At 46.1% G+C, this 16791-nt stretch overlaps 1 protein-coding gene across 1 annotated transcript in view; it reads right to left on the reverse strand.

Annotated features, from left to right (window-relative positions):
• EXT1 (exostosin glycosyltransferase 1) overlaps positions 1–16780 on the reverse strand; it is a 188378-nt gene extending 171598 nt beyond the window's left edge. The window contains exon 1 of the mRNA XM_009277209.2: positions 16092–16780. Within this exon, the coding sequence (XP_009275484.1) occupies positions 16092–16756 (665 nt within the window). The 5' untranslated portion in view covers positions 16757–16780. The remainder of the gene's footprint in view (positions 1–16091) is intronic.
• Between the last annotated feature and the right edge of the window lie 11 nt (positions 16781–16791).

The following is a 16791-nucleotide window of genomic DNA, read 5'->3' on the forward strand; positions in this document are numbered from 1 at the left end:
CCCTAACTGAAAGCGCCGAAGTAACTTAAGGGGGGGGGGGGGGGGGTGTCCCCCTCCCTTTACACTGGTGAAATGAAACCCATTTATTCTGGAGACATGAGGAGGCTGAATCAGAAGCTACCCCAACTTTTAAATACAATTCTGTTGTTGTGAATGCAAAGCAACACTGGTCTTAGAACATTCTGCAGTCATTAATTAATTAAGGACCAGCAGACTTTCCAGGGAGGTATCTCCCAACTCTACACATGAGAGAAGCAATACCCCAGAAAAAAAAAATAACAAAGAAAGATGCATTCCAGACTTTGCATGAAAAACTAAGTGGAAAATTATGTAGTGGGGGGGGTGTGTCAAACACCTCGGACCATTTGAGTAGTAGCTGGACTCTGCAACCTGACATACACGGCACATTTAGCTCATGTGTGACATAAGACTTTGCTGCAAAAGGACACATTTACACATCAGCCTGCAATCTGGCACCCATCCTCTGCTTCTCTGGAGGAGGGCAGGCTTCTATTTGAATAGCTCAAAGACTTCTGGCCATGGAAAATAATATAAGCTCACATAAGGCAGCCGGGTGCCTCCTAGCACCCTACCTGCTGCAACTGGCCATCCACTGGCTAAAGATCCAGAGCAGCCACAACAGTGCTGTTAAACAGCTAAAGCCAGCAACCTGCATATTACACTAGTATCCCCAGATAAGATGGCAAGAAAAACATATTTCAAGGAAAATGCATTTCAAGGAATGACTCCAACACAGGGCAGCTCAGCACGTGGCTGTGCCCGGGCGCCGCTGCTGCCCAGGAAGCAGGGCTTGCTAGGGGAGCATCTCCTAGCCCCAGCAGCAGGTCGCTGTGCCCAGGGCTGCATCATCGCTGCCTCTTTGCAGAACGAAAGGTGCAGGGAGTGAGGCGCTTCAAGAGGGGGAGATTTCTCTCTCTGTGAGGGTATGGTTTAGCAATTTGTTACGTGCTCCCAACCCCATTGTTTCTGAGACTCACGGAAGAACAAAAGCAGCTGCTAATCAAGATTCAAAATTACAAGGCTCGCCTTGCAGAGAGAAAGCAATACCTAAGTCACATCTGCTTTTGAGAAGGCTACAATTCACATAAAAGCTGAGTGAAGTTGTATTCCCTCTTCTATCACTTTAATTAATTGTGCAAAGAAGAATAGGGTCAAAGCAAATGTATTCCAAAGCATGCCGGAGTTGAAGGTGCCTTGCAGCCCCACAGCTTTTTGTTTTCATTACCAAAAAGTGGATTTTTGCTTATTACTATTTTAAAGAAAATAAACAAACAATAGGCTTAGACTGTGAGTTTTCTAAAAGGATTTGGTTTTCACACTTTACCTTTAGAACAGCCATAAGCCACTTGCACATCTCACTTTAATAGCTAATTGGTTTAAATTATGTAGTTCTACTTTTCCCCCCAGAAAAAAAACCCGCTAGCACATGGTGGCGGGAAGGGCTTTTGCAGGGTTAGAGCAAGCCGAAGGGAAGAAAAAAGGCATACTGCCCTACAAACAAATAGCAAACAGCAAATGTAAGGTGAAATGAGTGAAATCAGCTGTTCAAAACTGCTGAATCCATCACTGGGAGTCCCGATGACCGGACAGACTGGAGGTGGACCAAGTCAGCAATGCTCCAAAGAGATGAAGATACAGCAGCAGTTAAGGTCTGTCAGAAAAGCAACAAGGGCCAAATCAACTAGTCCTCACACAGATCCAAGCACAAACGTAGATGTATGTCATTGTCCTTTATGCTGACAAGGATAAGCAGAAAGGGCTCAAACCCAACTTTAAGGCCCACAGCTCAGAAACGCTGACCTTGTTCATGTAACCCACAGATTTTTCTTCCTTGTACTTTACCAAAGCTTTCAAATAAAACCCATTATTTGGAAGGAAAAATTTTCCAAAAGGAACACAAAAAGGCTCTTCACCACCCCTAGAGATCCACCGGTGCTGTCCTGTGCATGCACTCACACCACCTTACACCCTTACACATCAGGGTTTAAAACACTGTAATAACGGATTCTCTACTAATTTGGATGGGCTAAAACCATACAAAGGCATCCTTTATCTTACAAATAGGCTAAAACAAGGCAGAAACAAGCTCATTCTTAGGCTTATAAAACAAGCCTTTACAGATAATTATGTTTTATTACTCTTCATTTTATGAGGATTGTGTTATACAAAACAAATACCAGATGCCTATTTGTTGTGTTTGGGGGGGGGAGAGGAGGAGGAATCTCTGCAAGCACTGCTGTAAGCAGCCCTGCTTTCAATTAAACACAATAAATGCATAAAAATTAATACTGTTTGAAACCAGCAGGTAGGAAGCAAATGCATGAACTGTAGCTGCTGAAAGACCCTCTCCCCTCTGAGCTCCTGCTGCAAGAGCAGCCACTCACGAGCCTATTGCTCAGGGCTGGTGCTCTCTGGGCTAGTCTCCTTACATGTGTTTCCCTGAAAAATTAATACCAAACTTTGCAGATAATCAAAAGCTTAAAAAAAGAGGGGGGAGGCAGCAGGATTTAATGCTACTTCTGTAAAAGAGACACATGTGGACTCAGCCAGGAAAACCTGTAATTAAAAGTCAAGTAGCTTAAAGATGGGGGAAGAGGGGAGAGAAGGCAAGGAGGTGTAAAGGTATTTCTGGCGACCTTAAAATAAAGCAACCATCCAAAATGGGCCAGATCGTTCAACTGTTAACTTGCCAGACTCATACAAGATGCTCCCAAACAGCCTGACAGAGTGTGCAGGACCGGACCTCACGCCTGAGACGAAGAACACACCTCTGAAACACAGGGACACAAGCGGAGGGAACATGCCAACCATGCCCAATACAACAGCAAGAATGGGACACAGTTCCTCAAGGACAGTAAGACAGCCAACTTTCCAGCAACAGCCAGATGTCAGCCATCCACCCCCCCCAGAGGCACCACTAGGAAATATATTTCCCATTTTCAATGGTGGTTTCCTTTTTCATTTTAATTGCATTAAGATCCAATCATGGGGTGACAATAGACACTTCTTACTTAAGGCTGATACCAGCCCTACATTGTAAATCCGGTTTTCAACATCGTGCCTGATAATGCTTTAATGTTCTGCAGAAGAGACTGAAATTGTGTACGCAGGATCGCATTGCAGTGGGGAGCCTTTTTCTAGAAAGTTTTTTTTAAAAAGAGAGATTTTAAAACACAGTGCAGCAGTAAATGCAAAGTAAGTAGCAGTGGGATGGTTTCCATGCTTTGCTGTTCATTTCCAGGTTTCCATCCATAACTATTGAAATTGAGGACAGGTCTCCTCCACTATCCTCTGCCAGTACATATTCGCAACCTACTTCCTAATGAAGTTTGTTTACAAATATTCATTAGATTCCACGCTTTATTAGTCCAGTCAGTTAATTATAAGACCACAGTACCACAAAATGCAATTATAGTAATCAGTGCATTGATTATTGTGAAACACGGTTACCCTGAGACTGAAGTTAAAGTAAATAAGAACTACTGCTATAACCAGTAACCACACCAACAAGGCAACCTGGGATCACACCAATATCTCTAAATCCTTAGATCTCCAGTTTTCTACCCAAACAACACAGACAATATCACTGTTAATTATTTCACTGTGACCTGTATCAGGAAGATTTTTCATTAAAAATTAAAGAAGAGTAAAAAAACCTTTTTGCTAGAAAGGACTATTATTAGAGGCCACAAGAAATAGCTAACAGAACAAAAGCTGAAAACCTGTTTTCACTGCAGTTCACTGATGTTTCAATGCACAAAGCCAAGAGATGCATGTCCTAATGGCTCCTATTTTGGTTCTCAAACAGCAGTAACCAAAACGGACACCAGCAGGCTGGGGGCAGTGAAGAAGAGTCTTGTGAAAGTCCTGCAGGTGTAAAGTGCAGTAATTTTTTGACACCTTCAGAACAAACGGTTAAGACAAGGCCCAGGATCCCCTTGCACGAACATAGAGCAAGAGTCTGTCCAGTCTGTGGGGTGGCTCAACCTCCGAGCTCCACAGCAAAGACAAACCAGGGTTTGGGGAGCGGGCAACGCGGGCAGAGGCAGCAGCTGAGAAAACAGCCAGCCCCATGGTTAGCTCCATGTCAAGAGACATGCACAGAGAGTTTAGAGATGAGTGGGGATTCGGGGCTTCCCCTGAGCTGAGGGCACCTCAAGCCCTCGCACTGGATGCAGAGCTCGGGGAGCAGCACCTGTATGTGGCTGGGCGAGGGGCGGCTGCCTGCCCAGGCCACGGGTGCTCTGGCCAAGACAGGACACACTGGGTCTCTGCCGGCAGCCGGGGCAACCAGGCGCTGCTCAGATCTTCCAGTTCTCCTCACCCTACCAACAGCAACCCAGAAACAGCATTTATGGGCAGATGGGACAATAAGGTGCTGGGTTGTTCTCAGCTGATGGTGAACGACCACCTCCCGCTATCAACAACTCGGGTACTTACTTCCTAACACGCCATGCCATGTCTACAGAAGCCATCTGCCAAGGAACACAGCTAAGACTTTATTACCATTGTCTGCAATTAAATTTTGGGAAGGGCATAGAAAAGCGATCGCATTTGTGTACGTGTGAGCTCACAAATTAACCCCAGGAACTCTGCTCACGGCAGGGGGGCCGTTTGCAATGAGAGGCGAGAGCAGCGAGCGCCCGTACCCCCCAGCTTTGATGTGTCACCCACCCACCTTCACACAGCTCCAGCTGCTCGCATACTTTGATTATCCGGCTTTCCCCGCCACTGCTTCACTCAGTCGCTTTAATCTTGCCACAACAACAGCACCATGAAAAGAAAGGGGGAGAGGGAAGAGGGCGAGAAAGAGAAATAAAAGGAGAGAGAGAAAGGAGATTTGGGGCTGGAAAAGTCAACTTGATGGAAGAATCCGGAAACATCTGACATGCCATCAGCCAGAGATGAAAGTGCTAGAAATAAGGGATGTGTCACGTGTTTATTAAAATGGTGGAATGATTCTCATAAGGAAAGCACATCTTTGACACCTGCTCGAAATCACTCCCATGAAAGAGCCACCCAGCAATCTAGGACTGCTAAATTTAGCACTGGTTTTATCTTTTGTTGAATATGCATAAAAGCTCCTCAAGACACGTGTCCAATCCAAAACTAAAACAAGATGTATTTTAAAATCTTGCTTAACCTGATCCACATGCCAGACCGACCATGAAGCCTGAGACGACGCCAAGCAGTGAAGGGAAACCTAACATCAGCTTGAATTAAAACTTGCAGAACTGAGGTTAAAAAAAATAGGCAGAGAAGAGGGGGAGAGCAATTAGGAAAATGCATGATCACCTGAAATATTTCCCCACCTTCAAAAAATGTCGCCTTGAAATTCCTACCTGCTTCATTCACCTTGCTGCTATCAGATTTTTTATTACCCTTACATTTGAGAATTTCTCAGGCACTTAGTATGCAGGAGCGGTGCGCAGGAATAGATCCCGCTGCCATAGATAATGTGGTTCTAAGGGAAACCCATCAATTGCTAATGGCCATGCAAATTGTTGAAACTAGAGAGTTATTCACAGTTATCTCGCTGTGATTTGGTAAGTGTCCATGCCTGATGTGATCACTCACTTGATATATTATTCCATTACAATTCAACTAGTAGCCTTACCTTTCTGTTTTAGGAAAAAAAAGCGTGAGAGAGTGGGAGGGTGAAGGGATGTTATTTGTTTTAAATTATTTTAAACAGTCATCCATACCTTCTCGTGCAAAGGTTTTACAGTACAATAAATCCCTCCCTGAGACTACAGTCATGCCTTACTTAAAGGAGTTTAGCATGCAATTTCAGACCCTGATCTTGCAAAGCACTTTCTTACGTTTCAACCATACACATGGTTCCCACATCCTTTGTGGCACTGGATCTTCCAACTGCAGGTTGCACCGTTTTACATTTTCTGATCAGGGTTTTCTACTGCTTATGCTAAAATTTGCTGACATTTAATAAGCTATAGGCATCTCCTCAAATCCATAATGCATTCACTCTCTTGCAGCACCAACTTACTGATCATTAATTTTCAGCTTTATTGCAGCTCAAACGTATCAGATGCTTTTTTTTTTTGCTTCTTGTCTGAGATTTATTACTTTCAGCAAAGCGTACTTTGGTTTTTTTATTTTGTTTGCTCGTTTTTAAACAGCCCTTAAGGGGAAAATGTTACTCTTCTTTATAAAGTAATTCTGAAATCACAGTATTAAAAAATAAACCCCATAATTATGTTTCCCATTAGGATTAGATAAATTATATTTAATTAAAAGAAAAATCTGCTAGCACCCAGCACAATGGTTGGTGGCAAATCGAGATGAAACATTTATGTGTTTATCTTCCTGAAGCAGCTGATTGAGTCTACGAGCAGACACACCCAAACAAGCCTTCAGAGATATAAATTCAGACATTATAAACAAAGATTTGTCCTTCCCTTCAATAAAGGTTCTGATTTTTAGAAGCAGTCTCTGATTTTATTCTTGCAGACTACAGCAACTACAGTTTTGAGGTCTTTCTAGCAGTTACACACTGAACTACCTGATTGCACCAGGAATTCCAGTATTACGATAAAATGTCTGCAATTATTCACAGGGCAAAAAACAGTATCAGAAGTCAAGATCTTCTAGGATAATGAAGAAAACCAGGATTCCTAACCAAACTCTGCCACGCTTACCCCTCTCCAGCACTGCTCTTGGGCAGGTGATGTTCTCCATCAGCCTGACAGCTGTAGGGGTCATAACACATACTGCAGTTGTAGGAAACGATTTGTAGCATGCTCCTTTTTACAGCCTCAAAGAACTAATTATTCATGGGACAGGGTCCCCCACTTACACTTTGCAAACGTTATGGTATGCATTTTCCATTTAGGAATCACTGCCAGTATTGCTATGCGCAGCCTGTCAGCATTCCGCTCTCAATTTTGTTTAGGAGCTGAAGAATGATTGATCTTATTGATTTGTGTCAACGGTCTGACATGGCCATATCGACGGCAGTAATTTTGTGGGAGGAGCTGGGAGGGGAACAGGAGATAGCATTTTCTGCAACACACCATCCTGCTCAAAGAGAAAATGTCCTTAGAGATGCCAGTACTGCCATCGACGGGACCGCACTGGGACTCAAACCGACACAAGTGAGCAATGAGACATTTCCCATGACCGTGTTTACAGCAAATCCACTGCTAAACACCCGACTGTATAATTATAATCTATTACAATTATGCAAAGAAGTAACATTTCAGAAAGGCCTTCTCATTTCCCATTCTTAGCATTGAATACTTTTGTTTTGCAGCCAATCAACTAAATTAGCCCTAATTCTGTTTCATTCACAAACACAAAGAGTATATTAGAGGGAAAAAAGTGAACGAATGGGAAATTCACTTAGGAACCCGGGAATTATTTCGTTTTCATGTATTTCTGGACTAGAAACCATCATGGGGAAAAAAGTCAACTTAAGGCGGAAGAGCTTTACTGAATTTGCTAACTGCACCGCAAGAGCCCTTGGAGGAGTGATCAGAAACAGCAGTGCTTCAGCGCCTGGAAAAGTGGTGGCCTTTGGTAGAGTCTGAGTGAAGCAAGGAGAGTTAAAAGGCTCATATACCAAACACGACCACGTATCCTGACCTAGGACAAGTGCCAAACCCCAAAAAAGCTTTTGTGGACATTTCCTCCCCCACGCGCACAGAGAAGAGCTGCTTTAAGCTGCTTCTGACAACTATCACCTTTTCTCGGAAAGTCACAATTTAGACCTACGCTCACTGATGCTTCCTGAGAAGGGGATATAGAAAACATTAATGAATAATGTTTCAGTTTTACATAGCACTTTCTCTAAAACATTATAAAGCACTAAAGTAACCCCCAAAAATGCTTAGGGAAAGCAAAGTGCTCTTCCCCATTTTAAAGGCATATGGAAACGTAACCACGGTGGCCAGTGGCAATCCTGGCCGTCGGACTGCAGTCCCGAGACCACGTGTGCTACAGGCAGAAGGCAGGAGCTCCTGCGGCAGCCCTGCCAGCACCACACTTCACCCAGGGACTGCAGGAACACGGAGAAGTCTGTCTGACTGGAATATGAAATGGGAGCCTGCTTTAGCCGACACAAACACCCCAACTCTACCACCTTTCAGGGAACACCTGCATAGCGCCCTATCTGCATCCCTGCCAAGGAGACAGCACTACACTGCCCGAAAAACTGAGGTTAAATCTCAGCGAGAGGCGGTCTGAGAGACGAGCGGGGAAAACACAAGATATTTAAAGAAAATGGCATCTTCTTTCTCTTGTTACTGAGGAGGCCTACCCCCCCTGACTAGCTTAGAGTTGTTTTCTTATTCTAAGAAACAATAACATTTTAGGAAGTCAGATTGCATTTGGAAAGCCATCAGCCTGGCAGCACTCACACCAGTTCTTTCCCAGCAAAACACTGCCCGAAACTGAGGTTAAAGCTCAGCGAGAGGCGGTCTGAGAGACGAGCGGGGAAAACACAAGATATTTAAAGAAAATGGCATCTTCTTTCTCTTGTTACTGAGGAGGCCTACCCCCCCTGACTAGCTTAGAGTTGTTTTCTTATTCTAAGAAACAATAACATTTTAGGAAGTCAGATTGCATTTGGAAAGCCATCAGCCTGGCAGCACTCACACCAGTTCTTTCCCAGCAAAGCAGTTAGGCACAACATTTTGCTGAGATAGGGCCTTTATTTCTTAAAGCATTACTTCCCTCTTCTCATGTGAAACAAATCTCCTCTCTTTTGTTCTCATTTGGAACTCATTCCTTAAACTAGTTTCTCCTGCACCACCGCAGCATGCTGATCTCCCATCTCTCTGCTTCCAAACCACCTCGCAGGCCCCATGGCACCCACGCTGCAATAGCAGGACAGGGACTGCTCTAAGCACACTCTTTGGCTTCTTCCAATGCATGGGTGTCAACTGTTATAAATTATAATTTGCTCCATAAGTGGAAGAAATAATGACTCCCACCATCCTCTAGCCTGGACCTTTAGTCACCCCTGAGCATGCCCAGTGCCACAGGCCGCTCCTGCCCCAGCTCCCTCCCTGTCTGCTCCAGAGATGCGGGGATGAGTTGTATCAGCATCACATAGCATTGATGCTCCCTCCAGTCGACTGAGGAGGCTCCTATATTAAGGGCAAGACAGTGATGATATATGTCCTGTTTCCTCCTGAAGTCTGGATTAAAAAAGAGCAACACAAAACCTTACGTAAAAGCACAGCATAGCTGGATGAACAGAAGAGGAACAAAGCTACTGCTCAGTGTAAACCATGAGAAGGTTGTGAAACCTGTATGTCCCAAAATACTCGGCAATGTGGAAAGCTGCAGAACCTTAAATATAACCTGAAGTTCTACTCACACATTCCCACATGCTGAACTAATCTCCATACAACATAGGAGAGGAGTATATATCCTGCATCATCATCTAGATATAGCCAAGTCCTTGAGAAGTCAGTCACCTTAGCAGCACAGAACACGGCATTTAACTCCCTTCACAGGCCAGACAGTTATCTACGTACCTACGGCTTATTTTTCTCTGGTTAGCAAAACGGTTTGTTTACCCAAGACCACAAAACTCTGTGGATTTTCTGAAAGAAACCCTGCAGAGAGAAAGGGAAAACAATCACAGATAATACTCCAGAAATCATCAGATTACAGCACATTCTCTTGACTCACATCTGTTGAGTAAATAAGTGCTTCGTGCCGACCAGTTTCATTTACCTCCCTCTCCCGCAAGCGGCTGCCAGTTTACTTTCCAGTGGGCTGTTCCAGGGCTGTATGTGGGGCAAAAGGATTATTTCCAGCAGAGTCAAAGCGGTAGCCTTTTTCACTCGGGTTTGTCTTGAGCTGAAACTCCTCTCACTCAATCCCATCCTCCCAGGGAGATGCACCACTTCAGAGCTGCATGGATGCAAAGAGGTCCACGGCTGGGAACACCCTCAATGCAGCGGGGAGCAGCAGGCAGCAGCACATAAGCCCCCAGGAGAACCCCAAATTCGTCCATCCCTCTCCCTTAGGAGCAGTTTCAGTGAAGCTCACCTTAGGCTGGTACAAAGAGTCCTGCACAAGTCGGGGTTTGCCCTCTGTAATGCCCAGCCAGGGAGGGCGAGAAGGTGGGGGCACCACTGGATACTCTGCAGCACCTTCTTGCTGAGGGTGCCTCGCGGGGGGCATGGCAGGGCTTCATTTTGCCCAAACGGGCAGCTGGAAACATTACTTTTAGCTCAGTTCTGACCTGGGCTCAACAAACCCTTCAAACTACCCGTTTCAGGATTAATTCTGCTTAAAATTAAAATGATGACTCAGATCATTTTTTGGTTTGAGTTCTATCACCAAGCAACTCTTCACTGATAATTATTTATCAATAAACTATCCTAGAACAATTTTCCTAGGCAGGAAAAATAAAAGCAGAGCCCCTCCAGCCATGAAAGCAGTGTTCACCTACGCTTCAGCATACAGAAAATGCCTGCTCTGCTCTGGACCAGATCAGCCATCTACTGTAATGCTTTGTCACCGCAGAGCCTCGTATGAGGTGTTTCACAGAAAGACACAGAAAAGCCTGGGGCAAGCAATTATAATAATAACTCGCCCCACAAGAAAACTTAATTACTTGAGGTTAGGAGGGCGCCTGGTTTAAGGCCTGCGGGCAGGGTGGGCTCCTCTGCCGGTGCCTGACCCTACGCACCTGGCCACACACGCTGCGGTGCTCGATACTGCTCGCATGGGGAAACACACTCATGCACACATGTCCACCCTCTTCCGCCCCTTTTCCAAGAGGAAAGAGCCTGGTGCAAATGGCCAGGCTGGGGACTGCACCGCTGGCCATGAGCTCAGGGATGCTCCTGTCGCCCCTTCTCCCAGCTCCTGCCAGGGCATCAGCCGAGAGCCTCCCAGGTGGAAGCTCCTACCCCCCCAGGGCACTACGTGCATTAAATCAGCATCAACAGGCACATAAGGACACTTTGCAATACATACAGAGAGCAGGAGGAGGAACACGACAGAGCAAATCCCATATTTCTCAGTCGTATGTTAAAACTTTGTTATTTACCTGCTTACTGCATTTTGGAATAAACGCACTGTAAAACAGGCAATTTTCCAGTTTCTTGAAAATTGATATTAAAATAAAAAAGCAGTCTGGTGGGGATAGGTCTCTGCAAGAGCCAAGATACTCTGGGAAAATGCCCAAGCTCTCTCAGTAGTTCTTGAGTTTCATCCAAGCTCCCAAAGCAGCCTGGTGATATACAAGATGCACAGACTGGTTCCCATCTCAGTTCAGACGTCCCAGACAACAGCCACCCTGAACCTGGGTGATTTCTCAGCCCTGTCCTAAAGAGCTGCAAAGGAGCTGACTTGTGAAGGCTTTTAAATAATTCCAAAAATAATTCAGTAAGTGATTAAGTGTGGCACATATTTTAATACAGTACAGTGAAGCTCACTATGCTGAAAATACAAGAATTTTGCCTTTGTTCAAAACATGCACATACATGCGTATGCAGCATCTAGATTATCATCACATGTTGGACGGGCATGCCTAAGCCTTACTTCACGTTTTCATGTCGGTCTTGTGAGCGGCAAAGTCATCCCTAGTGTCTAATTCTACCACTTCTTTTTTTATATGTGTATTTTATTCCTGGTTGGAAGGAAGCGAAACTAAAAGTTGCTTTTCTTCCCATTCTGTGCTTATTGCATGACTGTAACCTTTGCTCAGGACAGCATTTTCATGGGTAGGAGGTTCAGCCATGATTGACACACGTTCCACCAGTAGAGTGCACACCAGGTAAACCTACCGGGTACCAGGGATCAATGAAAATGTTCAGCTGGATATTTTCACCTGTAAAAGTACATACACAACCCTGCTCAATACTGTCATGTGCCCTGCAGAAATGTCTCACAGGCATAAGCACGCGGTGTGCTGTTGCTCCCTCCCTCTTCTACCAGTGCCCAGCAGCCCCAGGTAGGTCCTTCTGTAGGCTCCTCCTCAACGGCACGCCTCCAACCTCCTCTTGCAGGACCAGTCCCACCTCGTGAGGTCCTGCGTGTTTTGCCTGCCTTTCTCAGTTCAGTCTTGATCACGCAGGCTTTTTGAGCACCAACTAGTTGAAAAACTTCAGTTTATAAAGAACACCTCGCTACACTAGTTGTCCTCCACCATAAGTTCACATTTCTCCAAAAATACATTTTTTGCTCACTTCCCCTTCTCCATCCTACTCTCCTCAATCCTGTTATTTGTTTTACCCCTTTGTTTCATTACCATCATTAACTTCAGCTATCCTGCACAGATATGAGCAAAAAGCCTTCTTGAATGAGCTTTTGACAAGACCTTATGTTTTTGGGTACCATCACTCTCTCCATCTTCCAAGGGCAGGGTTGTTGCAGATCAGGGGATACACCACAGACAACATTATTTACTTTCCTAGAAAGATCCCCATTTTGGTGCAAATCTCTCCTCTGCATCTGACTTTACTAGAACATCGCATTCCTCCATTTCTTTCAGTATCCATAGTCATTTATATTACCTTCCAAAAAGTAATTATTTGGAACCAGTTAAGCCTGTACATGAATTCTGCCTTCATTTAAAACACACTGTACATATGTATATATTTAGACTGTCATTAAATATTTAAGAGGCTGTCTTCAAACTTCAGCAGCAGCACTGTTTATTCACTTAACCCTTTGTGAAGCAGAAAGCTTGACGCTGAAGTCCTACCGTGGAGGAATTCAGAAAGCCCAGCTGCCCTAGCACTGGGTGACAAAGGCCAACTTTGACAGTCAAGGGCACCGTAAAGAAACCAGAGTTTTTGTTTTCCTTTACATCCTGTTTGCTAGTAGTCTAATCATAATAATGCAATTCATTTTAGTCTGCATCAGCTTTATCTGCTGAGATGCATAACTGGGATGCAAATTAATTAGCTGTAACATACAGATAGATCTTTCAATACAATTCAGGGAGACAGAGTCAAATGCGCACATGCCCGTCCCTCCTTCCTCCAAATGAAATAAGACACTCTATGCATTTTCCACAGGTCAAGAAGTCACCTTTCTTGGCTTTTTCAATCTCCAAGAGAGGAAACAATGCAGCCTGCGGACAGGTGGACCTTTTTTGAACCCAACACCAAATGTTGTGCTGCAGATGAAACCCCATCACAACTAACTTGCAGTGTGCACCAGCACCAAGCATAACACAACATAACCCTACCACCCTGTTAACGTGAGGTTATCATGTTTTAAAATCTGGTCACCTAATTTACCCGGCTTAGCAAAGCCTCTACCTAGAGCCAATCATTCATATTTCACCCTGGCAAGGACTGGTATCTCAGGGCCAGCTCTCCATGGCCAGGGCACCCACATTCCTGCCCTTCATGTGAAGTGAAATAGTGTAAGCGTCACAGCAGAGGATGGGAAAACCAGCACAGAAGAGTGCGATATGCAACTTTCCCAACTCTATATGGATACGCAAATATATGTGTCTTGGAGAATGCATTTTTCTTCTTTTTGATTAAAACCTTGAGGATGCATTGTTAAATCCAAGCCCCACAAGAGCAGCTTTGCATGCAGTTTTCAAGGCCCAACTGTATTTAGAGACATTTCTTTGCCAAGCACTACAGCCTCGTTCATGATCGGATGCTGCTTTAGGCAGGGTGAATAGCAGAGTCCCTCCTGCAGCTTTCACACCTGGGTTACACATCCACACAGAAGCATTTCAACCAGCTGACCGCTGTTACGCTACCCCAGGGATGTGACCTTGTCGGATTTTATAAAGGGAGTGGAGAGCCAGGCGTGGTCTGTATTTGCACGGGAGAGACAGAGAATGCAGGCCACCGCAGGACGCAGTGCTGGGAGATCAGCAGATGGCATACTTTGCTGTGAATCGGCACCGAAGCAGGAGCGTGAAGGGGCAGCAGCACGCTCTGGCAGGTGCGCTCGTTCAGATAAGATGCCAGGTTCAAGAGCTTCAGCATTTGCAGTCGTTCGCCAGAGCGAGCCTGTTCATCTCAGTGGCCTGATCACAGATTCAGCCTGCCTCAATTCTTGGAGTAATCTTATTTTCTTGTAATCATCTTTTTTTACTTCCCATCTTTAACAGCAGCGTTGCGACGAATGTTGAAGTCCCCATACACCACCCCAGATATGGCCGCATTTTAGCGGCAAGTATGGTTTTTTGTATGAATAGCACGGCATACCAGTTGGGTTAATGATTCCGTATCCCAAGGGTTGTTATGTACACCCCTCGCTACAAAATAAGCGTCCAATACACTTTAGGAGGGGCAGAACTTATGGGGAGAGGTCTATCTTTTATTAGACCAAACGGAATAGCTGTAAAAAAATTGAACATGGCCTTACTCGTGTCAAACCATAGGAGGGTATGTTTGTTTTATGACAACTTGACAGCACACATGCTGTACAACACAGCAAATAACCAGAATTTTTCCTATCTGTAAATCAGCTCCAATTGCTAAGATCTATGCCAAAAACCAGCACAGCCTTCAAGGCTACAGTTGTCAGGTCTCCCTTCTTTCCCCCCAGAAAATATTCCCTAAGGGAGATCACAAGCCAAAGGGACTCCCAGGTCACAAATAACATGAGCTTAGCTTAGTAGCTCTACTGACCACTTGGTACCGCCGCTGTATTGCTTCCACGTGTGCATCATTTCACCACTCGTCCAACAGTTTTCTGAAAGTGAATGGGATTAAAAGTCCACCAAGTATTTGCACTGCTGTCTTCTCCCACTCTGCGGCGGATTTACAGTAACCGAAGGACGAGCAGAGTCCGCCCAGCACACGCAGGCTTCCCGGTGTTGCAGTGCTGACCTTCCCGGTCTCTCCCAACCCCCCGTGGCTAGTTTCGGTGGAGAAACAGGCAGCCAGCTGGAAATTTTGATCAGCCTTAATGCCACCGTAGTTCCTTCCCGACTGCTCTCCAGGAGTATTTTTCCACCCACGTTCCTCTATGCATCGCAAACCCCTCCAGCCGTTGGCAGCTCTCAGTGCAGCTCCACCACAAGCTACTAACCCAGTGCTATACGGCTGGTCTGTTTTAATTCAGCGTCTAACTCCTGCTACATGGGAAACATTCTTATGCAAAAAACTTCATATATAGACACCTACTCTGCAGCAAACATAGCAGTGGTCGGCATTTAAATGAACTAATCAGTTGCAAAATGGCTTAGTCAGCATCGCAGTTCTAGAGGTAATTCCCAGGAAGCGATTTTCCCAGCAGCTATACATACAAACCTGAAAAGCAGACTGGAAGACAAGGGTAGCACCACAGCAACACAAAATTTGGCTACATAGTGACATCAACAAATAAAAATAAAAATCGGGGAAAGCCAAGAAACCAAGCATTCACAGAAAACACACGCTGTGCTCGCACCACTGGCGTATCCTCTCACATGTAAAAATCAGAAGCTCAGACACAGGACATGAACACAGTCAGCGTTTCTTTTTCCTCCTTTCTTTACTGATGCTGTGCCGGTTTGAACCGAGAGGAAAAAGACGGCAAGGCAAGTTACTGCCTCGTCTGTGGAGATACGCAGACACCAGCTAGACACCGGGCAGTGCTTTTTGGAGAGAACATCCCAGCAATCACCCTCAGCAACTAACCCACTGCAGGAGCAAGGCTCACGCATGCATTGAAGAGGGCCGAGGACTTGCACAGACTTAGTCTCGGGGCAGGTAAGGCACAGGGCATCTACCCTAAGAGGCACTGGGGGGATGAAGGGCAGTGCCAGATGCCAGAGCATCCTCCAGCAGCATCTTTGCCGCTGGCCGCGTTTGTGAAGCCAAAGGGCTGCAGATGCAGGTCATTGGTCCCCGGGACAAGCAACGCCACGGCTGCGGGACACTGCGCCGCCCTTCAACGCCTCCCTGCCGGCTTCCCCAGCCAAGGCAGCACCGAGCCAGCCAGCAGCCTCGCAGGGGACCGGAGGAGCGACCGACCCGCCCGAAGGAGAGATCATGACCTTCCTCTGGCCGCTGCCAGCACCTTGGCAGACATCTGCTCACATCTGGCCAGGGCCACCTGCAGAGTTGGGCATGCTGGCATGCCCCTGGGGACGCACACACGGGAAAGGGGCGCCACTCACTTACTTTTCATATTCAGCGTTGTCTCGATCGCAGCGTGAATCCTTGTGCTTTTGCCAGTCTTTGCCATGCTTGCAGGTGGTCAGGAGGACAACATCCTCTCCGTTATGGACGTGATATAAGGCATTCCTGGTGTCTGACCCTATCCCCGTCAGGTACCTTTTCCCCTTGAATACCAACATGTACTTCCTGAGAGGAGGGATGGTGTTAAACCTCAAAAATCCCTTCTCCCCTCCTGTCCTAGGATGATCCTTAGAAAAGAGCGGGATAGAAACGTCAAAGTTGGGTCTGAAGTTTTCAGTACTGATGCTGGCTTTGGCCAGCATGGCCTGGCCAATGTCGAACCCCACATCCTCGGTGTAGTCGGGCCAGGTGCCAGAGTATAAATTAAAAATCAGGTGGTTTCTGCCGTTGTTCCACAGGTGGAGGCTCTGCACCTTGGAGCGGAGGTTGTGCACGTACTGGGGGGAGAGCTGATCCCGGTCCAGCGTGTCCAGGCTGAGGACGAAGAGGCAGGCCTGCCCGGGGTCAGAGGTGTAGAAGCGGGAGCCCTCGATGGCGGCCAGGACGTTCTGGTAGCTCTCGGCGATCTTCTCCCCCTTCTGCTGCGGGTAGACGTAGACCTTGAAGCCGTTTTTCCGGCACTGGGCGAAGTCGAAGCAGGACTCCATGCGGCAGCGGCGCCCGCGGTAGAGGCCGGCGCTGG

Source organism: Aptenodytes forsteri, unplaced genomic scaffold (assembly GCF_000699145.1).
Source record: "Aptenodytes forsteri isolate BGI_AS27 unplaced genomic scaffold, ASM69914v1 Scaffold49, whole genome shotgun sequence".
NCBI classification, from domain to species: domain Eukaryota; kingdom Metazoa; phylum Chordata; class Aves; order Sphenisciformes; family Spheniscidae; genus Aptenodytes; species Aptenodytes forsteri.